Here is a 22,762-nt window from a genome sequence, read left to right on the forward strand (position 1 = left end):
AACATCTAATTGGAGCCCAGACTTGACCAGTCTAATGGTGTGAGAACAGATCTCTCCCTAGCACCACATTTTTTCAAGAGGAATGACCACCGGCTCACCCTACATTGATCTGAAAGTCCTCCTGGAAAGTTGATGCCCTTTTATTAACTCTTTCTTTAGTGAGAATTGAAGTTGGAAGACAACAAAATAAGTGAAAAAAAAAACCCGACAGTATCTTTTTGGCTTTTTAGGGTGAGGACAGTAAGAGGTTTGATGAGTCTGGTCTAGTAAAGGGTTCCCCAGTTCATGCAGACTTAGAATCATGCTAACTGGCAACCCTGAGGTCTTCCCCTCACACTGATTTAGGGTTACCATTCAGATCAAGAAACTTAAAATCCCAACACTGCCCTATGATCTGCCTGTTGAGCTGCATCAGAAATGCAGGAAAGGGCAATTCTCTGGGATCAGCATGGGAAGAATGGACAGGTCTGGTCATCACGAAGGAATACTCCATCTTTGTGATCTGGTAGGTAAGCATGAAATGCTTCCATTCCTGAGCCCTGCATCCACATGACAAAAACACAGCAGTTTTAAAGAAAAAGAACCACCAATTCTTGGTAGGTGGAATGCGATCTCACTTATATAACAGAATCAGAGGCTTCTTTTCAGACTGGAAGAGACCTCAGACATTATCTAAACCAGACATGCAAATTAGCACAGGCCTGGAGGCCCAGAGCCTGAGAGAAAGCATATGTGGCCATATAAGAATTTTAATAGAAATTGAAAGTATGACTCATAGCATAAAAACTGCCATTCTCTAAACTCCTCTAGGATATTGGGCAGGGCTGATAATTATTTTATAGGCAGGCCAAAGACTTTTTAAGCTCAGAGGTCTTTCAAAATTACACCAAGAATAATTTCCATCTCTTTGGAAGAGTGATACCCAGATCTTACCAAGCATAATATGGTTGTATGTGGTGTTCGTAAGGATGCCTAAAGATTTTCATTAGAAGGAATTCCATAATTTCTCTTTAATCTCTTCCAAGCAGGGAAACAGCTCATTGCAACAGGAAGAATTCAGGATTGGGGTTCAGAACTTGATTTGCTTCCCATCTCTGCTGGTTACCAGCAGCATGAATTAAGACAAGTGACTTAATCTGTCTGAATCTCAGTTAATCTATCTGGAAAAGGTAGGTACCTGGGTGTGGGAAGGGATGATTCTTCTAAACTTAAGAGTTTGGAAAACCAAATGACTCCTTTAATGCCCACAGGGTTCTACTGAAGAGAAATGAGATCATGTATGTGAAAATGCTTCATATACTCCAAAGTGTCCTATAGAATTATAGCCGCTCCCTTGTTCGAGTTTAATTCATTGGAAATAGGAAGTTAATCTTTCTTGTGTCCACCAGAGCCAATTTCTTTTGGTTCTTTCTTTTAGTGAAGCAGAAGGATTGGGGAAATATTTAATTAAAGTGTCAAAAACTACAATTTTTTCCCCCAGTGAATCCATCAACCATCAGTGATTATTCACGGAACATCTACAGAGTGGGGAAAAAAGGACGCAGGATGAAACTCACAATTAAAGACTACAAGGTAACCTTGTAATTAGGTCATTAGGTTCATAGATAGCTTGTGAATGTGGTGGGGCTTTGAGAAGAGATTGTAGCCTTTGCGAGTAATGAAGAAATATCTTAAAGGCGGGACTTGAATTGGTTTTTTAAAGGTATGTTAAATTTTGTTAGACAAAGTAATAATCCCACTTAATTACCACTTTTTCTTTAGATTGTGGCTTACACGAGAATTTGAATTTTATCAAAGAGGCATGTTTAAACTTTTTCTTGATCCTCCCAGGTGGGAGCTCACAGATCCCTGAGATGAGAGAGTAAAAGCCCACATGAGTCCTGGTTAGTGTTTTTAACTGTAGTATTTCTTCCTCAAAGACTTGATGTTCTTCAAAAGGATAACTCATGAGAAATAAGTCCTTTATTTTCTTAGATAGGGGCTTCTCTAAAAAGAGTAAATTGTTAACATTTATAAAAAGAACCACAAAACTTTGGTTAAAGTTTTTATATTAAAATAACAAATGATACTATCAATGCCTTGGTTTTTCACCAAACCTCTACACCTTTATCTGAAAGGAGAGAAGCTTCTCTCTCTTTCTCCAGATAGAGGGATAAATAGATTAGATAGATAGATAGATAGATGATAGAATCTGGTTTATAAATATGAGACTAAGTAAGCTTCTTTCAAATACTTTCTAGTATTTGGAAATACTGGAAATACCACCCCCTCAAACAGCCTCCCTGTATGATTTCTCTATCAGTATATTTTGCAAAACAAATGCATTTAGAACATTGTGTGTTGAGGTGGACACCAACAGACCCCCTGGAGCCCTTGTGGACCTAGGATTTTCTTTCCCAAGTACTTTGGGACCTCACTACTCAAAACAGCCAAAAGAGGTCACTTCTAGCTTCTATTACAAACCAAGACCACATGGCAATAGAAATGGAGTTACATCAACCCAGGCCAATTTCACTTTGAGTCTTAGCTCTGTTATCTGGAATGGGATGAAATATCTGAGTCAAAGGGAAATTTGGTAGAGATGAGAGGCCTGAAATAGTAATAGTCAAGAATCTGGAGATGAATTGGAAATTCAAAACTCAAGGGCCCACTTAGTAAATGTGAAATGCTACTGGGAAACTAGCATTAACAGTTGTGAGAGCTGCACCCCACCCCTCCACCCAGCTCTGTCATGAGAGGGCCCTCCCTGCTGGGCGGGCTAGATCGGTGTCTGGCTGAAGGATTGGAAGTGTACTCTCTAGGTCAAGTGGCCTCCAAATACCTTTCCCACAGCCTTACCCCATCCCCCACCCCCCACCTCCTAGGCTTACTTAAAGCCATTTTTCTCCTATTAAAATGCAGCAGAGCTCATCCATTCATTGTCATCATCATTAATGTTGCAGGACAAGCTGGTGCCTAGCGGGTTCTGGATTTCTCCAGGAGCACTTCAGAGCAGGTTCAATAAACATAAAGACATAAAGACAAAAGACATGCCCAAAGAGGGCAGGAAGGCCAAAGTTGGGGGAACATGTAAGCAGCCGGGAACAGGATGAGGGGCCTGAATGTCTTCCAGCAGAGGGACAAGATGAGGTCAACACTGGTGGCAGAAAGGGTGACCATGACGAGCAAGGAAGGCACATCTCTTCTCCTTTCAATATTCAAATAAAACTCCAGCTCTCCAGGGTGGGGTTGGTGTCCAGGGACAAGAGGTCAGAAACATTGGACGGCACTCATTCTAAGAATGCAAATCTCAACTCTGACTTCCTCGTGGGCTCCTTTGCCCAGCATGGGCACACAGGCTTGGAGGAGGCTGTGGGCTCCTGTGTGATCTGGGGTGGCTGGATCGTGAGTCTTCAAAATCCTCACAGCCCTCTTTCTTACTCCTCCTTGAGCACCGTGGGTCCATGAAGCTTACAGAGGCAATGAGCTTACCCGTTGCAAAGTGAGGGACACTTCACAACTAGCTTGTGGATAGGTGGGTAGGTGGATGGTGGATAGGTGTCTATAATGTAGCAGAGCTCATCCATTCATTGTCATCATCATTAATGTTGCAGGACAAGCTGGTGCCTAGCGGGTTCTGGATTTCTCCAGGAGCACTTCAGAGCAGGTTCAATAAACATAAAGACATAAAAATTAAGTTTTCAAAACAGAATAGCATAGGGGAAGGGAAGGAAAGATAAAAGAAGATGAAATCAGAGAGGGAGACAAACCATAAGAGACTCTTAACCATTGGACACAAACTGAGGATTGCTGGTGGGGAGAGGGGTGGGGGAGGGGGGTGGGGGAGGGGCAACTGGGGGATGGGTATAAAGGAGGGCACGTGATGTCGGGGGCACTGGGTGTCACATGCAACTGATGAATCACTGAACTCTGCCTCCGAAACTAATAATACACTTCGTGCTAATTAACTGAATTTAAATTTTAAAAAAGATAAATTTAAAAAAATTAAGTTTACTGCAAACCTCATTGATTGACAGAGTGTTACTCAGTATAACTCCCTTTTCTAAATCTCTTCTTTTTTCCCTTTATTCTTTTAAGTGTTTTATGGAACACAGAAGAATGGGTAATGTCATGTAAACGATAAGGCACAATAATGAAGAAGTCGACCGTGAAACCACCTCACATGCTTCTGGAAACATCTACAACGCTGTACAACATGTACAAACATGTACAAACATGTACAACGCTGAGTACATCCAGTCAGGTCCCTAGCCAAAATGGTGAGTCTCCTCACATCCTCTCAGCAGCTAAGTGACATCAGTTGCCTGGAAGAAGTGGGCCCTTCTGTGGGGTCATGCATGGACTAGAGGAAGCAACTGTGGACATTTGTCCCCGCCGGGTGGGCTCCCTACCAGCTTTGTGATGTGGGGCTAGCTTCTCTGTGTCCCAGTTTTCTCAGATGTGAGGTGAGAAATAACAACAGTGCCAACTAAATAAGGTTACTATGAGGTCTAAATGGGAAGCAAATAGAAAGTTCTTGGCGTGTGTCAGCTCTCAGTAAGGAACGGAAGGTTGAAGTGAGCAAGGGGCCCATTTCCCCTGCGATACGACCTTTCCTTGGCTTGGCGCTCCTCTGCTCTCTTTGCAAGGGAACATATAACCAGAGGGCTCAGCTCTGAAGGGCCCCCAAGGGGAGTTTGAGTTGATAAAAAATGGGCCAAAAGGGTGAAGGGGAGCTATCATCTCCTGACTGAACTCTGGTTCTGGTAAGTTCTTCCCTCTCCTCACAGCTTCTGAGGATTCACCTTGGGGTCAAGCACAGGGGAAATGGGAAGCAAGGTAGAAAGAAAAGGCAAGTTCCACGCCCCCTCTGCAGCAGATGAAGCCAAAATATCACTCTCATATTAGGAAACACCACAAACCGTTAGCTGAATGGTAAGCTCTTGGAGAATAATTTGAGGCACTTTGCCTATAATTCTCACCCATTGACCCAGTGGCCTTGTCGGAGATGCAGTCCCCACCTCCGAGATGTTCTAAGTCTTTTAAGAGAAAAGACTACTATGACAGAATCTTTTGAGGGCTAAATTGGGAAAACAGTGGGTCCAAGCAAAGCACTGTGGGAATAGGGGGATGACCATACTGAGGAGACGTGGTCTGACCCAGGCCTCAAGGGGCGAGGCACATTTCTTCATTAAATATTCAAATACAGCATGGCGGGTGTGGGGTTCTGGGAAGATTTCAGAATGTGACTTTCTAGGACATAGGCTGCACTGGGGGTGAGACAGGGGATTAAGGGTGTATGCCACTGGGCAAGGCTGTCACATCCCTGCACCAGAAGCAGACTAGACTGTTCTGGAACTTGTGTCTGTGGATCCTGCCTAGTGGAAGCTGGACAACCTAAACACACACACACACACACACACACACACACACGTAAAGGCTGACTTTTGCCTCAAAATTCCACTGTGCTGTGGTGGCAAAGTCATCAACTGATCAGAGTAAGTGGGGGAGACAAGACTGAGAAGCACCTGTGTGAAACTCTAGACAGTCACCCTAGTCATGTGTGTCTGCCCCAGGAACCCTGGGGGACTCATGGTTGACACCATGCACCTCTGAACTCTCTCCTGCAGGGAGATGTCTGGTGGTCGCTTTCTTTAAAATAATCAATCAAACAAACAAACACAGACACTGAGGAGAATGATCATGGGAAGATATCTTTGCTTGACTACATTTAAAAAAAATAATCTCAAAGGAATAAAACATATACGATTTGAATTATCCCTGAGATAGAGAAACCCCTGCAAATAAGGGAATGCAGTCCTTAACTACAACTAAAGGACAAAAAAAATGTCCCAACAAAATTCCCCTATACCTTCCTCCCACAAAGCAAGGACACAATACGGAAAGTCGTTGTTGGCCTCGTTATTCTGGAACAAATTTACACGTGTCTTAGGAAACGGGTTAAGTGTTTCCAATAATTTAGAGAAAGCATGTCCTAGTCGCTGTGTGTAACCCACACATGTGTGATAACAGTACACGGAGCACACCCACGGAAAAAAATAACAGTGCTTTTACTTAAGAGAAAGGAAGGATAATGGTTACTTAGAAAGTGTCCCAGACAAGCTGTCAAATTGAATTCAGAGAGCTGGAGTCTGACTCCGGGACAGGGCTGGCTGGCTAAATTCCCTTGGGATTGGGGTTTCCTGCCTGCTACAGTTTGGAGACAACCATTCTTTGTTTCCCAGCTCGCTCGCTCGCTCGCTCTTTCAATCTCTCTCTGCTGAACACACACACACACATACATACACACACAAAAACATGCAGCTCTCCAAAGAGGGTCAGATCGAAAGCAGACAAAACATTAACTCTGGAATTTCAAAGAAAAACAGTTAAAAAAAATAATAAAATGGAGGGAGCGAGCTACTGTCTATTCTAGAATCATAAATCTTTGCCTTTGGACCACAGAAACAGCTCGCTCGCTCTCTCTCTCTCTCTCTCTCTCTCTCACACACACACACACACACACACACACACATTTCAGCAATCACCCCGGCTTTGCTAAAAATGGATTAGGGGTATTTCATCATAAAGAAAAAACACAGAATGACAAAGTTCTTAACAGGTCCTCCTGTGAGGCCTTAATACCCTCAAATTTTTAAGTGTATGTTAGTCGACACAGACAGAGCCTGAGGAACCATATAACCTGCTACATAAGAGAGGTCTTTACTCCCTAAAAATAACAGGAGATTACCTCACAGTATTACAGGCCTTTTCCTATGGGTACACATGTTCCAGACCCATCCCCCATGTGCTACCCTGTATGGGGCCTGCCCATACCAAACACCACGCTCATCCTACCCTCCTATAAAGACCCCACTCAGGATGCTGCCCCAAAACCCCCCGTCCCCCAAATGCTGAACTCCAACCCATATCACCCTCACACACTATGCATTGCCTTAGGAATACATATTCTGAACCCATCTCTGCTCTTTTCCCCATCAAAACAAAGTTTCTTGAGGCAGCTTTGAAATTATGGAAAATTCTGGAGGTATAGAAAAGCAGAGTGAAAAGTCTACAGAACCCCAGAGGGCCCTTTATCCTGCTTTAACAAGCATGGACTCATGGTCAATCTCATTCCTGCTCCACTCCCACCTACTGTCCCTCCCCAGCCTCCATTAATTTGAAGCAAATTCCGGGCTCTGAGTTCCTTTGTGGAGCTTCCTGGCCCACAGGGAGACACCCCACTGGACTCCATCTTTCAGTTTCATGTAAGCCACCAAGAGGCCACACAGGGCTTCCCACCCCCCATAACCCTGTCATATGTTGAGGCCTTGGTGCTTCCCCAAGCCATGCTCATATCTCCCAGAGAAGCTCACCTGGGCCCCGACCCCCAGTCCCAGCCTGAACCCCTCTGGCCCCTGGCACTGCTGTCCCCACACGTACACAACAGAGCCAGTGGCACTGACCAGCATCTTAGGGGTCGACTCTCTTCCCCTTGGTCTCCATATCTACTCCCAGGACTGCCATGATGCATATCTCTAGAGGGCTTCCATCTTTTGCTCCAACCTCTAAAATTCCATCATAAAGGACACCCCCAATAGGATGTAAATACAGGGGGAATGGCAAGATTTAGCATTATATACTCATCCATACTCCAATATACAGTATTTAAGGACTTACTGACCTTATCTGTAGTATCTCTGATTCTTAGCACCTTGATGGTAGGTACTGGTTGGACACCATATTTCTGGGGCTCAGCCTCGTGTCCCAAACATGATAGGTTCTTAAGAAATGAAGACGTGACCGAATCGGGTAGAGGAAGGCACGAATCACAGGATTTTGGTCCATTCTTAAGGTCCTGAGTGACTTCAAACTCTGCCACTTGCCACTCCCTCCCTGTGTGGCCTTGGCTGGACCCAGTCTTCTCTGGCCTCACATCTCTTCTGTCCCATGAAAGTGGGGCGGCAGTGGGGGAAGGTGGTGCAGGGTACACAGTGTTAGCATTGAACTATTTTTCATCTCTCCATTATTCTCAGAGAACTTCTTGGAAGTAGCATGTATTTTTCTAGTCAATTATATGCAATTTCATTTTATTCTTTAAGAGGTCCACGTGCTTCTCCTTAATAAGATTTTAAGCAGCTTGGCTGTCTCACTGATGGTATCACCATGCCATATGATATGGTGCTTCTCAGCCTTTGGCACAGTGTCAGCAAACGGTCAACCCTCAAAACTATTCTAATTCTTTTGCAATAATAATACTAATTACTATAATTCATGGAGCACTTATTGGTATGTCAGATACCATGGTAAGGGGTTGGTGAGTACTGTCCCAGCCCTGACGGGGTACTAAAATGGTCCTCACTTTTATACACAGGGAAACTAATGCATCAAAAGTAAGTGACTTATCCAGGATCATACACCTAAGTATATGTATAAGTATGTATAAGTATGTATGTATACTGTATAAGTATGTGTGTGTAAGTATGTATGTATAAGTATAAGTATAAGGGTATAAGTAAGTGACTTATACATGGGGAAATTAACGCATCAAAAGTAAGTGACTTATCCAGGGTCTGAGTCCAGAGCTTGAGTTTCTAATCAAGATGTGATAATGTTAAAATAAGAGATGAATACTTGCCTTGGGTAAATTCGGAGCACGAATCAAATAATTTAATTAGTTTACATTTAAAATACCGTTAGATGCTTGAACTAAATAATGCCGAGAGGATGATATGAGAACCAGCATGGTGGGAGGAAAGAACCCAGAGACCTAGGTGTGAGCCCCGCTCTGTCCTGGGACCTGGGGGATGTCCCAGGAAGCCTGTAATTTCTCTGGGCCTTGTTTTCATTATCTACAGAACGGGAATAATAATAATACCAGCCCTGCTGCCTCCTGGTGAAGTTGTGAGGCACATATGACATAATGTGTGTGCAAATGCTGGGTCAACAATGAAGGGCTACAGAAAGGGGCAGTTGCTATGTGTGTGTGTGTGTTGGGGTGGGGGGCTGGGGACTGCCATCTGGAAATCTCCTTGACAGAAGCCGGGCTCTTGTTAGGGTGATCTTCAGTGCCAGTTAGGCGTTTCTCGACAAAGGATGGGGAAAGGTAGTTGCTTCTTCCCTCCCTCCCGTACTTAGCAAGCAGACAGACTTTTTCTCCATTAGCCATGGCAACTGCTGGAGAGGGCTCCCCGTGCTCAGGTTTTGCATTCAGCAGCAGGTTCGGAAAGCCTTCCTGGCTGGGGCAAGCAGCTCAGTGCTGCACGGGCCCCTGGCCAGGTTTATGAGTTCTAGGAGTTCATAAGCAAGGAGCTCAATATCCTCTGACGTTTGGAGAGTCCAAGGTATTTAAACAGATAGAGCGTGAGAAGCTAAGGAAACGAAGGTTAGGCATGCAAAGCAGCTCCCAAGCTGAGATGGGAAAATTACTGCATGCTGATTTTCCAGCGGAGAGCACTGGGAGGCCCTAGGGTGTACCCCCAAATCAAGGTGGTGCTCTAACCTACACCCCCAAACACACTCCAACCTCAGCGTGGAGGTCAGGGAGAACAAGTTTAGAGAGTCAGTGGTCCTGTTTCCAGGACTCATCATATGGACTTGGAAAGGCCACTCACCTTCCAGACTCTCATTGTCTTCGCTAGAAAATCAAGGTTCCAGGGCTCCTGGGGGTGGCACAGCTGGTTGGGCGTCTGACTCTTGATTTTGGTTCAGGTCAGGATCACAGGGTCATAGGACTGAGCCTGGAGTCAGGCTCTGGGTGGGACTTGGAGCCCGGCTGGGATTCTTTCTCTCTCCCTCTGCCCCTCCCAAAATAAATACCACATCTACTATTTAGATACATATAATGAGAGCGTATAAGTGAGGGATTTCTGAGATGTGAAGAGAGGTGCTAACGCAAACTTGTCAAAATCAACGATAATTATAAGATCATCAATGATGATGGAAAGAACAAGTCATGATCACGTGGTCTCTCCACTCAACCCGGACCTTCATTAGTGAACCAACAAGTCCTGTTCCTCCTCCACTAGGGGTCAGGAAAAGTCAAGATCAACCACCCAGTGTATCTCTAAGAAAACCTGGGGGTGCTCTGAGCTGGGTCTCCTTTTCCTCCCTCGAGTTTGTGTCTGCACTGCAGCAGAGGGCTTCTCGATTTTAGCTGCAGGTTCTAACAGTAACCTGGAGAGCTTCAAAAAAAATTCCCAATGTCTACATGTCATTCCTAGCCATCCTGAACTAATGGGTGCTGTCTGAGGCCTGGGCATACGTGTTTAAAAAAATTTTTTTTAAGATTTTCTTTATTTGACAGAGAGAGAGAGAGAGCACAAGCAGGGGGAGAGGGAGAAACAGACTCCCTGCTGAGCAGAGATACGGGGCTCGATTCTAGGACCCTGAGTTCATAACCTGAGCTGAAGGCAGACATCTAACCAACTGAGCCACCCAGGTGCCCCTTAAATTTTTTAAAAATTTAAATGTCTCATTTTTCTTGTTATTGTGATAAAACATCTCTAACAGAACTGAGCATTTTGACTATTTCTTAAGTGTGCATTTTAGTGGCATTAAGGACGTTCACTGGGTAACCCCCACCATCAGAACTTATTCATCTTTCCAAACTGAAACTACATCCATTCAATGACAGCTGCCCCTCTGTCCCTGCTCCCAGGCCCAGTAACCACCATTCCATGCTCCGACTCAAAGGATCTGCCCATTTGAGATGCCTTGTGGGAGCGGAGCCATACAGTGTTTGTTCTAGGGCACCAGTAGTCTCTGTGTGGTTCAGACCAGAACGTAGTGCCAAGCAGGGGATGTGTATGAATTCATCCTTGGGAACGGAGAACAGTACAGGGCATGGATGGAGAGGAGAGTGGAAAAATTGTGAGGTCTGGGCCAAACAATGGGAAACATGTCAAATCTCTGCGGAGACAATCTTTAGGCCAGATATTGTCTGCATGGCCCTCCAGCGAAAAGGGTTGAGCTGTAGGTGTCAGGGAGACCATCGGAAGCCAGGAAATTGGGAACCCTACAACCTGGGTTTGAGTCTTTGCTACACTGTTGTCTAGCTGTGTGCTTTTCAGTGAACAGCTTAATATTGCTGAATCTCACTTTATCTGCAAACTGGAGAGGGTCTTAGCTACCTATCAGGGACTCTGCCAGGTCAGAAGAAGAGACAGAGCACGTAAAAAGGTCTCTGGTATTACAAAATCCTATGTAGACCACAGCTGTGGCTCCTTTTATAAATGGGTAACTGTTGCTTCCATCCTACTGTACTTTTTAAAGTGCATTAGCCTTGATAAGTAAAGGTCAAGAGAGCACCACTGTTTTAACTGGGGCCAATGTGTGACTATTGAATACTTGATTTAAAGGGGTTTATGGACTGTTATAAATTAATTTCTAAAATCAAGTCTTACTTCCTGGGCACAAATAACCCTTTGAGAAGGCAATCATTTTCAAGAGACAAGCTGAAAGGGTGATTATGCCATTTTAAAGCCAAAAGGTTCTAATTTGATAAGTGAATTGAAGAAGCACTAAGAGACATCATCTCCTCAACTTCTTTCCTTTGTGCTTGATGCCAGCACCTGCCTTTTGTGACATACAACACACAAATGCACAACACACAAACACACACATACACACAGAGCTCTGGGCTCCTGTCCCCTGGGTTTGTTTGGAGGCTATGCGTGTGTGTCTTATTCAAACAAGATGGAGCCAAGGTTAAAGTGGGTTTTCTCATTATTTTTCCAATTCATATTTTAAGTCATGAAGATAGCTATTAGAGAAAAAGCCGTGCACATGTGAGAGAGAAAGAGAAGAGGGGGGTGGGGATCTGGGGAGCAGGGTGAAAGGGAAGGAGAGAAGCCTGGTTAGCTTTGTCTTGCTAATGCACTTTGTTTTGTGGATGATAGGCCTTTCAGACAGATTCGGACCACCTCACGAGGCAGGGAGGCAACACAGAAGCAAGACAGCTTGAGTGGAAAGCTTTACTGGGGACAAAAGATGCACCTGCAAAGCACAGACTTAATGGTCTCTAGAGGCCAGAGCCGATGTTGGGAGATAAATGCCCAGCACCACCTGAATGAGGTCCTGGCAGTGTGCGTTTGCCTGGATACTACAGTTCATTTATTTCTGAGGGTGCTTGCCCAGCAAGAGCGAGCTATTCCTGCAATCAGCCTGAATAAGCCCGGTGGCATTACAAACGCTCAGCCGCCCGTACACAAAAGGGCCAAGGGAAGCAAAGGGAGTGGTAGGTGCAAGCGAGAGGCTGAAAGCTTAAGACCCCTGGAGGAGTAATGAGTTGCTTATCAACGCAGTTCAATTCAGTCCTGCTTCTAATTGAAAATCTGTATTTTAAGCCCAATACCAGATATTCTCTCATTGGCTCTGTCCCCGAGCCCTCACTGGTTGCCAGCAGGCGTTAGCTTGTAGAACTAAAGGAACTTTGAAGGATCCCCCTTCCTTCTCCCTTCCTCCCCTTCCCTTCCTGCAGTCCTTCCTTTCCTCTCGCCCCCATCCTTCCAAGAACTGGAGGCCTGTCTGCAAATGAAATGAACTTAAGTACACCAGATCCAAACAGAGGGGTCCTGAATGAAGGCAGAGCTCTCAGCTATGGCTCTAGGACCTCTCTTTAGAAGCCAAGAGCCCAGGAGTCAGGGCTTGATTTTCCCTGATTTAGTTCAGTCCTTTTATTCGACAGGAAACAAAGATTTAGGGCATGAAGCGATTTCCCCAAATGAACCCCAAATGTGCCTGGACCTCCAGTCTAATATCTGTCGCTACAATACCTTCCCTCCATAGTAGATGTCTGCAACACAACGTTAAACAGGTCGGCAAGTAAAATGAGGTTCAGACTATAGAATGAGTCAATTCATCAACTTTAGTTTTTCATGGCAAAATCCAAAAAATCTGATTTGGAAAGGAAAACGGTAACATAAAAAGGACTGACCCTGGGATGGACAGGGGGCGGGGAAGAGGAAGCAAAGGAAACCACAAAAGTTTAAAAGCAGATTCACCGTGTCGTAGATCGTAGATTCCGCCCCCCCACATTTTCTGGTCATGATCTGATTAGAAACTGCTAACAGCGAACACAAAGTCCTATGTGATCACAGTGTGGCCGTAACCCATGAGCATTCTCAATCAGATGGTCTCTAAGCCTCTTCCCTTAGAAGAGCTTTAAGTTTTTCCAGAAGGTTATGCTGTGCTCTTACCCCAGGGCACCTGTATGGAGAACTTCTGCCCCCATTCATTCTCTATGAGAGCAGATGGACATTAAAGAAAAAATGGTGAAGTAGTAAAGGAAGCCAAGGAAGGAAGATCGCATGCCTGCTGTACTCCAGGTTCGTTCTTTAAGCCTCCATTCAAAATGCCCCTTCTCCATGGAGACATATATATTTAAAATATATATATATACACATATATATATATACTATATAGTATATATTGTATATATATATTTATAATACATTAAATATATATATATATATATTTTTTTTTGGTCTTGGGCAGACTTTTTTTCACGTAATATTTCTTCCTCCCTTAAACCAGGTACCATATTATTTATTCACTTGTTTAAATGTTTGGACTCTAACACAATATCTGGAGCAGGAAATCCCCACAATGTTCCATAAATAAGATGCTGAGAAAAGCCATTATAATCAAATCCTCACTAGCAGAAAATCACTTGTTGAAGTTGTTTTCTGTCCCTCTCAAGCAAACCCAACCAACTAGACCAAATCCCCAAATCACCACTTTAAAAATGAATTGGCATTGCTAAAATTTGTGAAGGGGGGGAAACCCCTTAAAATGTGGCATTGCAAGAATCCCTAAAAAAAAAAAAACAAAAAAACAAAAAAACCCTTCATTTCATTATCTTCAATGGAGGAAAGCCCTGACTTCTCGCTCTGAAAGGGAGTGCTGCTCTGAGAGGAACCCCTTTTTTAATTCCATGGTGTAACAACTTGAAGTCCTATCTTTGATATTATTATAAGATATTTTAAAACCTCGCCCTGTTTTTGCCGCTCTTTGGCTTCTTGCCTTGTATGCTAGAAAAAACAAGAGACTTGGTATTTGAAAATGAGCAAAGGGAAACCTCAATAAAATGAGTTGAGAGGCCAGAAAGGGGAGCCTGGGTGGGGGGCACTACCACTCACATGTCAGTTGCAGGAAGAACTGTCAATTACAGACTTCAACAGAGGAGTCAATGACCTACCACAGCAGAAGAATCTCCAGCAGGAAAGAATCATCAATTACAGGCCCCAAGGGGGAAAGATTTACCTTGCATCTTTCCTGTAAGAAATCCGCTACCCCTGCATCCCAGCCATTACCCAGAGCTCTTACTTTCTCCAATGGACTTCCATTCAAAATGTGTCCTCCCAGCTTCCTCCACTTTCTCCATAAAATAACGCTTCTCTCCTTTGTCTGCTGGGCTTACCTAGGGTTTTGCCATAACTTGTTTATCCAGAATTCCTATTCTTTGCTATTTCCAAATAAACCCATTTTTTTTTTTCCTGGTAGAATAACCACCAGTTCTATCTTTAAGGTTAAAGGTGCACAGATTTGGGGCTGCCCACACGAGACTGAACAGCACGGAATGGTGCCAAGCCTGGTTCTGAAGAAAATCCACGAGAGAACTGACTCACCTTCTTTGACACTCAGTCGTGAGGATTGGTCTGTGTGGGAGGTTGTGTTATAGGCCAACAGTGAACCTGCAAAGCAAAGCAGAAGATGGCTGTAACAAGACGTTCTTCTGAGATCAAGAGTAGAAGGTGGGTTGAGAAGGGATCGGGAGGGGAATGGATAGGGCTAGGGAAGAGGGACCGATGGCTCCTTGATAGAGTTATTGGAATCTGTTTTGGGGGAAATGTACTGGATTCCTGGAGTTCCCGTTAGAGTAAGTTAGGACAGAACACTTCCGGGTGGGACTCGCACAGCCCTCCCCAGGAGCCACGTTTATGATTCCAAAGAGTTCTCGGGTGTCCATGCCATGTCGCAGCAGGAGCACAGGACAGAGAATCTCGCTGCATGACTGTGGGTAGGTCTAGATTTTGATTTCTTCAGCAGAAAGATGAAGGAGTTAAACTACATACGGGGCTGGCAAGCTTTTCTTATAAAGACCAGATAGTAAATATTTTAGGCTTTGTGGGTTAAATACAGTCTCTGTTGCACATTCTTTTTTGTTTTTGTTTTGTTTTGTCCATGCGCCAGAGTTGGCCAGATTTGGGCAGATTTGGCCTGCAGTTCGTAGTTTTACCACACCCTGGAGGAGAAGCTGCAAGATTCCTGCCTGCTAGGATATCCTGTGGGTTTATGGACAGGTCCTTTCGCTGGTGGGGTGAAGTGCTTGGATATTACTCGTTGACGGTGGAGAGGAGTGTGCTGGCCGTTGGGAAGGGGGGAGTGGTGACGGGTGTTCCAGCAGCCACTCTTACCTTCCCCTGCAAATGTCTGAGAATACAGCTGAACGTAAGGCATGGTACGCGGAATTTTCTGTCATCCCAGAGGGCTGCTACCCTACCCAGTCTCTTAAAATTAAACTTTAATGCATAACTACTCACACCAGGCCCTAGTCTGGGAATTTTCAGGGATGATAGTTTTGTTTTTGTTTTTGTTTTTGTCTGCTGCATATAAAAACTCCCTCTTGCCCCTAAAACTAAGCTGGTTCCTTAATTTCAAAAGAATTCAGGGATTTCATGTTACAAAATGGAGGCATTTTTGCAATTCTCCCTGAGATTCTCGTGGGGGAAGTTCTGCAGGTCTTTCAAAAACCGGGGTTGGAATATGCTTTTACAGAGGACGCGATAAGCCTGCCAGAGGTGTTTGAGGCTGGGGAAGTCTTTGAAAATTTTCCCTTCTCTGTGCAGACGGATGGCTTTGGGTGCCAGGGCTGAGGACAGGGGATGGGCTGTCAGACGCTCCTATTTTTAGTCTCCAGTCATGGCAGAGATGCCGGCGCGGAGTTGCCGCCTCACCCAGCTGTGGGCGTTTGGTTGTGTGCCTCAGAGAAAACATGTTCCTTTCAGGCAAGACAACGGGGGAGAGAATTTTGTAAGAATCCCCCAACTTCCTAGCTTCTGGCTAGGGCGACTATCACTGCTGGCCCTGGAAAGGGCTCCAAACAAAAAAGAGGAGGAATGGAGGTGATACTGAGACCACGCTACGCCAAAGTGTGGACACATGCATACTACTTTAGAAACGAGACAGTCACGGGCATCTGGGTATCTCAGTCTGTGAAGCATCTGTCTTTGGCTCAGGTCATGGTCCCAGGGTCCTGGGATCGGGCCCCTGCTTCTCCCTCTTCCTGCACCCCTCCCCCCTGCTCCTATGAGCTCTTCCTCTCTCTCTCAAATAGATAAAATCTAAAAACAAAAAACAAAAAAATCCCCAAAACATAAATAAGACAGTTATGCACACGGACTATCCTGAGAGCCAGATGCATTTGGTTAGTCCATTCTCAAAATATCATGGACCCAGATGCTTGGGTGGCTCAGTCGGTTAGGCGTCTGCCTTCGCATTGGGTCATGATCCTGGGGTCCTTGGATCGAGTCCCACATTGAGCTCCTTGCTGGGCGGGGAGCCTGCTTCTCCCTCTACCTGCTCTGCCTGTAGCTCTCCCTGCTTCTGCTCTCTCTCTCTGAGAAATAAATAAAGTCTTCAAAAGTAAAATAAAATAAAAAGGACCCAGCTAGGCTGGGAGGACCTCATTTCATTATAGTTGTTATGCAAATGAGAGTCAAAAGTTGGACCTGCCTCTTACCACTTACTAGCTTTGTGACCTCCATCGATTTACCTAATCTCCCTAAGTCACAGGCTCCTTATATATAAAATAGGCTAATAATAACATCCACTTAACACGGTTGTTGCGAGGATTGAATAAAATAATACGTGTCAAGTGCTCAAAAAAGATCTTGGTCGCTAGTGAGTGTTCAGTAAATGCTAGCTGTTATCATTACTATTTTTACATCCCTTCTCCCACAGACACCACAATGACATACAATAAACCCTTCATAAAAGGGCTTGCTGAACGTTCGTCGTGTCCTCTGGACCTGGACTTATGAATGGGTTCTGCTGCAATAAGAAATAATCCTCCATGACTGGAAGGAGGTTAAGAAAGAGAACCAAATGTTCCAAGGGACTAGAAAAAAAGAAAAGTCTCAGGAGTAAGACCAAGAATGTCTGCCTGTCTGTCCCCGACATTCTCTCCCTCAGGCTGAAACCTCACGGCTGGAGCAAATAAAGAAAAATGATGGTCTCAGAAGAGCGAACTGCCTGAGTCATTACTGCAGATTTAGCTGAGAGCACGAAGCTTAGATAAACCACATTTATTAAATTTTCCCCTCGCCGAAAGTTCTTCTATGGGCACATATGAATTCCACAGGAAACTCCCAGAAAGCCAAGAGAAAGAAAGGGTCGTTTGACCCCTGCAAAGCTTGCATGAAATACATATTTCATGGTAACCTAGGAAAAGGATTTTGCCCTGAAGACCGTTCTTGGTTCAAGTTTCACTCCTGGAAGGAGGGGCTGGTTAAGGGCATCTGGCCTCCTTCCTAAGGGACCAACATCCCCTTCGCAGCTCCCTTTTTTATTTGACAAGTTCTTCAGCCTATAGAGGATGGCACAGCACACACGCTTTCCTTTTTCTTTTTCTTTTTAGATTTTATTTATTTCACAGAGGGAGAGATCACAAGTAGGCAGAGAGGCAGGCAGAGAGAGGGAAGCAGGCTCCCTGCTGAGCAGAGACCCTGATGCCGGGCTTGATCCCAGGACCCTGAGACCATGACCTGAGACCATGACCTAGGCGGAAGGCAGAGGCTTAACCCACTGAGCCACCCAGGAGCCCCAGCACACACGCTTTTCTTACGGGAACTTGTTCTGATATGAAGAGGTCCTTCCTGGAGCCTGGTCTCCCGCTCAGTGGCTTTGGATTTTTTTTCTCTTGCTTTCAGGCTCTTTCTCTGTGGGGCTAACGTGAGCTCCTAATCCTTCCTGACACCATCCTGTCCCAGCGAACAGGCTGTGATGGGCGGAGGGACGCCAACACTCCTGCAGGCAGGAAGCACCAGACACTTTATAACTATTCTCTCACTTAATCCTTACATGGGTCCTCTGAAGCTGGGATCACATGGGTCTCCTCTTACAGATGAGAACATCAGCCTTCGGAGAAGTCAGGTAGTTTGCTCAGGGTCACACAGCCAGAAAGCCCAGGAACAGGATTCCCATTCTGGTCTATTTACAAAACTGTTCTCCATCCAACAGACCCTGGGGCCCTCAGGCTAAATCTAAGAAACATGAAACTCACCCACGGTGTTGGTTTCCTCTGGGAAGGAAGGAGGAGAGGTGACAGATAAAGCGTACCTGGGGGCTTCTGATCTCTTCCTTGACCTTGACCTGGGGTGCTCATACAAGTGAGTGGATTCTCTTTGTGATAGTTTCTTGGGTTATGCATTTACAATTCTTGCTTAACTCTGCAAACTTCCATTAAAATGTGCATATATTTGCTTATTTACTGTTATTAATGCATGCACATGGCATATCCATATATATATATACACATACATATACACACAGATATATATATATATATATATATATATATATATATACGCTAATTCGGGGCCCCAAAAAGAGGTCCCTGAGAATGGAGTGCTCCCCCTCAAAACTGAAAGCATAAGGAAAAAATAATTTTCCATTTTGGAGTCCATCCGTCACTGGATATTGTATTAGGGAACTGAAAGAAGATGGAAATGAGCAGAGTGAAGCGTTGCAGGTGTGAGGTAGAGCCCCAACAATGGGGCTTTCTTCAGCATTCCAGTCCCCCAGCCCAACCAGCTCTTCATCTGGGACACCTGGAGCAGGGGAGACAAGGGTCTAGCCTCCCGCCTCCCGGGCCAAAGCCTTTGTCTCCTGCCCAACAGCCTGCTGACTGTGGCTCTCCCTGTCTCTGGGCTGCAGGGCAGGGCAGGGTGGGAGGAGAGAGCACGGAACTAAGGCTCTATGTTCCAACCACAGGCTGCACTGACTACAGAGTCCAGGGGAAATCTGGCCTTTTGTTGTGCCTGAATCCTGTTTTCTTTTACTGGTCAGACCCTGGCCTGGAAGGGATAATACTTCACCAGCTTAATTACGCGGACCCATCACCTTTGCCCAGCCCTCAGAGGCTGCTGGGGGGAATGCCACAGAGCACGAAATGTGTTTTTCATTAAGTTTAAATTAAAAATGGGAATCAAGATAGATACCTTTCTTCAGTCTCCCTGTCACACAATATATTTCTTCCTCCAGTGCCACCACAATTTAAAAACACAGTGTTTTAGCCTTTTTCATGGGTCAGACTCTGAAACATCTACAGAGCACAACTTTTTGTAAAAGGAAAAAAGACTCCTTTTCCTTCTCCTTCCTCTGGCCACCCAAGCCCAGGACCTTTTGGGCTCCCAGAAACCCCAAACTCCCCCCCACCCCAGGGGCCCTGAGCCTGAACTGCCAATCCGGACGGCTGTCACTTCCTCTGGGGTCCGGTCCCACCGTGCCTTGTGACAGCCCAATCTCACTTCCCTCAGCCCTCCGACGGTAAATATGGCCCCTGCCAATCGGGGTGTGCCCAGCAGAGATACTGGCCCCGCCGCCGGTCAGGTCCAGGGTGTGAGGCCGTCGGGAAGAGAGAAGGACGGGGTTAGTGTGGTGATAGGCTTGACTTTAATCTGCCTCATTCCAGGAGGCCATGGGGAAGTTTCGGAAAGCATTTATCTCTTGGTACAAATGAAAACAGAAAATGCTGTGGGGAAAGTGGCCTGGCCCTCCACAGAAAAGCCCCAGGGGAGAGAAGGGAGCTTGGCTCACTGTCTCTCTTGGGACCTCTCACTTCTGAGCACGAGGCTGTGGGCCCTGAAGCAGGATGGGACTCTGGAGGCCTGGGTCTTAGCTACCAGGATGCCCTCCGCTGGCTGTATGCCTTTGCACCAATTTCTAAAGCCCTCCAGACCTCAGTTGCTTTGGCTTTAAAATGGGGTTTAGAGACGGTTGTCCACGTGGTGTCCACAAGGGGGCGTCCTGCCCACATGCAGTGAAAGGCACCTGGGGAGATGCACACCTGAGCCCTGGTGTCCCTAGGAGACTCCAGAATCATCCCAAGTAATACAGGCATCCTCCCCAGACCCCACCTCATCAACCTCCTCCCGTTCCCAGCATGGGCGAAGTTACAGAGGAGGTGTAGGGGATGGCCACTCTCTCTGGGACAGCTGAAAAGCCAAGCTAGGGAGAATAAGCCCTTCCAAGGAGGCCAGAAAAATCCTAGGACGTCAGGCCATCAGACAGGGCACAGGGGGCACCTGGGGCATTGCTATCTCTTCGCCACCCTGAAAAATAACATTTTAAAATGTAAGTTTGCTATTTAACATTTAAAGGTAGAGCTAGCCTCCCAGACAAGCCCAATCAAAACTCAAGCACCCTTGGAGAAAGTGTGAATTAGATGCCCGAGCTTCTTGTCCTATGAGGTTTCCTTTTTCTATTGAAGTCCAGAAAGACCAGATACTTTGGAGTGACAAGAGGCCTCCCATGTTCTTCTGTTGACTCTCCCTAGCCCCACCGTCCCCCTCCCCCGCTGTGCCGAGGAGCTGAGCTCTTTTCCTCTCACCGCTTGCCAGAGTGGACATGTTTGAACCCCAACCCTCTCCTCGGCATAAGGACAGATGACAAAGCACAAGGAATGAGCACCCCGTGCCCCTGCCTCAACTCAGCTCCCCTAGCCTCTGTCCCCAAAGCACGGGACTCCCTGTTTCGGCACAAAACATCTGTTGGAAGTAAGTCTTCAAAAACAATAAAGTGTTCGAAGGCAGGGAGTTCCAGTCCTGAGAGCAGCCGGTCCCCAGGCACACGGCCTCCTCGCAGGGGTCTCAGCTGGCCAGACTTCGCCCAACACAGAGTCCCAGAGGCTACCACGTGAAGCTAGACACCCGTTGAAAAGAAGCAGGACTCCCATTTTTTTTTTCCCATGAAAGTGGATCATTTTAAGTCTAGGTTCCTCAAAAGGCCTTTAGACTATTACAATACTATAAGTCTAGGTTCCTCAAAAGGCCTTTAGACTATTACAATACTATGCCGGGGCACGTTTCTTCTCGAACCTTCCCACAGGATTTTAATTTTTGCCTCCTCAGGCAAACTTCTATCAGCCCGACCACTTTCTATTTAGCTATTTTGCTCAACATTGTATCAAATATATACTTTGTTTCCTCTCCTCTCCAGCCTGGAAATTGCTCCACTAATAAGCTCCTTTCTAGAAACTTCTTACTTTTATTGCTTGGGGGCATCTTCCTCAATATCTACAAATATTTTTTAAAAGAAGGAAGGAAAGCCGCAGCAACGCACACGCTTTCTTGCCCTGTTACCTGTACCCCAAAATACCAAGCCTCTGACCTCCGCTGCTTCATGACCTGCTCACTCCTTTGCCCCTTTGCTCCCTATTTACCTGTGCCCCTCCGTCATGGTTACCAGTGCCCCGCCTCCCCGCCGGCTTATCAAATGACTAGGCCTTTGGGGCAGGTGCTGGTCTGGTTTCAGGGTCTGTGGCTTGGGCTCTGCTGTGTAGGAAATCCTCTTGGGGACTTGGATGGTTAATGGACCTGCCAGAAAGTAGGCCTGGGGAGTCACATGGCCTGAATGGCCTTTTCCCCCCACCCCTGTCAAGTCAGAATGTGCTCAAATGCCTTCCCAACAAAGCTATCTGACATGGAACCCCAAATTGCTGGTCCCTTAGATTGTTGGGATGTGCCGTGCCTGTTGCTGCTGTCCCTCTCTTCTCCCACAAAGGAAGTAAAGGGGCCGGTGATTCCTGGAGCACTGCCTTCTGATGCCTGAAGAAGCAGAAAGGTAGGCTTCATGAGCGTTCTTGCTTTGCGCGTCTCTGCTTCTCAGTCCCACTTCTGTGGCTCACTCCCACCCCCTGCTGTGCCAGATTAGCACCATGGCAGGTCTGTGCAAAGAAACTTCTTTAAAAAGTTCCATAAGCGCTTGAAAGCTGAGAAACACAGATCATTAGAAAACATTAAGTTTTCCAAAGCTCAGGAAAAACTGGGTAGAGAATCGCCCCCTTTTCCGAACTTGCTGTTTCTTGGGCTGACCTCATGTTGCAGCAAGACTCAGACATGAGGTAACTGGTTTGCTGTTAACATATACGGCATCACCCACACTCTCTCACTGGTTACCAGACGCCTCAGAGGTGACCAGAGAGCCCGGAGGCACCGGTGGAAACTTCCAAAGGCATTTTGAAAATTTTTAAATTTTAAAGCCAGCGTGTGTTGCTCCCATGTCGTGCACTGTTGTAGAAGGAGGCAGAAGATTACAGGGAGGGTGAGTCTGAAGACCCACCAAATGACGGGGAGCAAACGAAGAACTGATGAACCCAGAGCCCGGGAGACCAGGAAAGCAGCAGACACCCGTAGGCAGTATCCAAAGATCTCAGCTTCAAAAGGGCTTGAAAATCATCAAGCTCCTTCACTCCACAGCTTAACTCCTCCAAGATGCCAGGCAGCCTGGGCTAAGGAAAGCAGACACTGTACCCTGAGGTTTCCCATCCCTCTCTGCTCCGGGCTGTTACAAAGCTCCCTTCTAGACAGAGCCCACCCACATCTGTTTTCAGCTCCCTGATCTCAGTACCATCTTTTCTGGCCACAGACAAATCCTTCAGTACTTGGGGTCATTGATAGACTACTGGGCCTGGATTTCTGGGGAAGCGTTACGGCGAAGATTATTAGCATGCCTGAAAAAATTCTGTTCCTATCTCTGTGTAGGTTTAAGACCAAATGAA

The 22,762-nt window shown here is 45.9% G+C and overlaps 1 protein-coding gene across 6 annotated transcripts in view; it reads right to left on the reverse strand.

The window, feature by feature from the left end:
* The window catches only part of FLI1 (Fli-1 proto-oncogene, ETS transcription factor), a 122,658-nt gene that overhangs the window by 14,970 nt on the left and 84,926 nt on the right, over positions 1-22,762 (reverse strand). For all 6 annotated transcript variants that reach the window (XM_045080355.1, XM_004763897.3, XM_045080358.1 and 3 more), the window contains one exon: positions 14,610-14,675. In XM_045080355.1, coding sequence (XP_044936290.1) covers positions 14,610-14,675 — 66 coding nt within the window. The remainder of the gene's footprint in view (positions 1-14,609; positions 14,676-22,762) is intronic.

Source organism: Mustela putorius, unplaced genomic scaffold (assembly GCF_011764305.1).
Source record: "Mustela putorius furo isolate JIRA1106 unplaced genomic scaffold, ASM1176430v1.1 tig00000460_pilon_pilon_pilon, whole genome shotgun sequence".
NCBI lineage: Eukaryota > Metazoa > Chordata > Mammalia > Carnivora > Mustelidae > Mustela > Mustela putorius.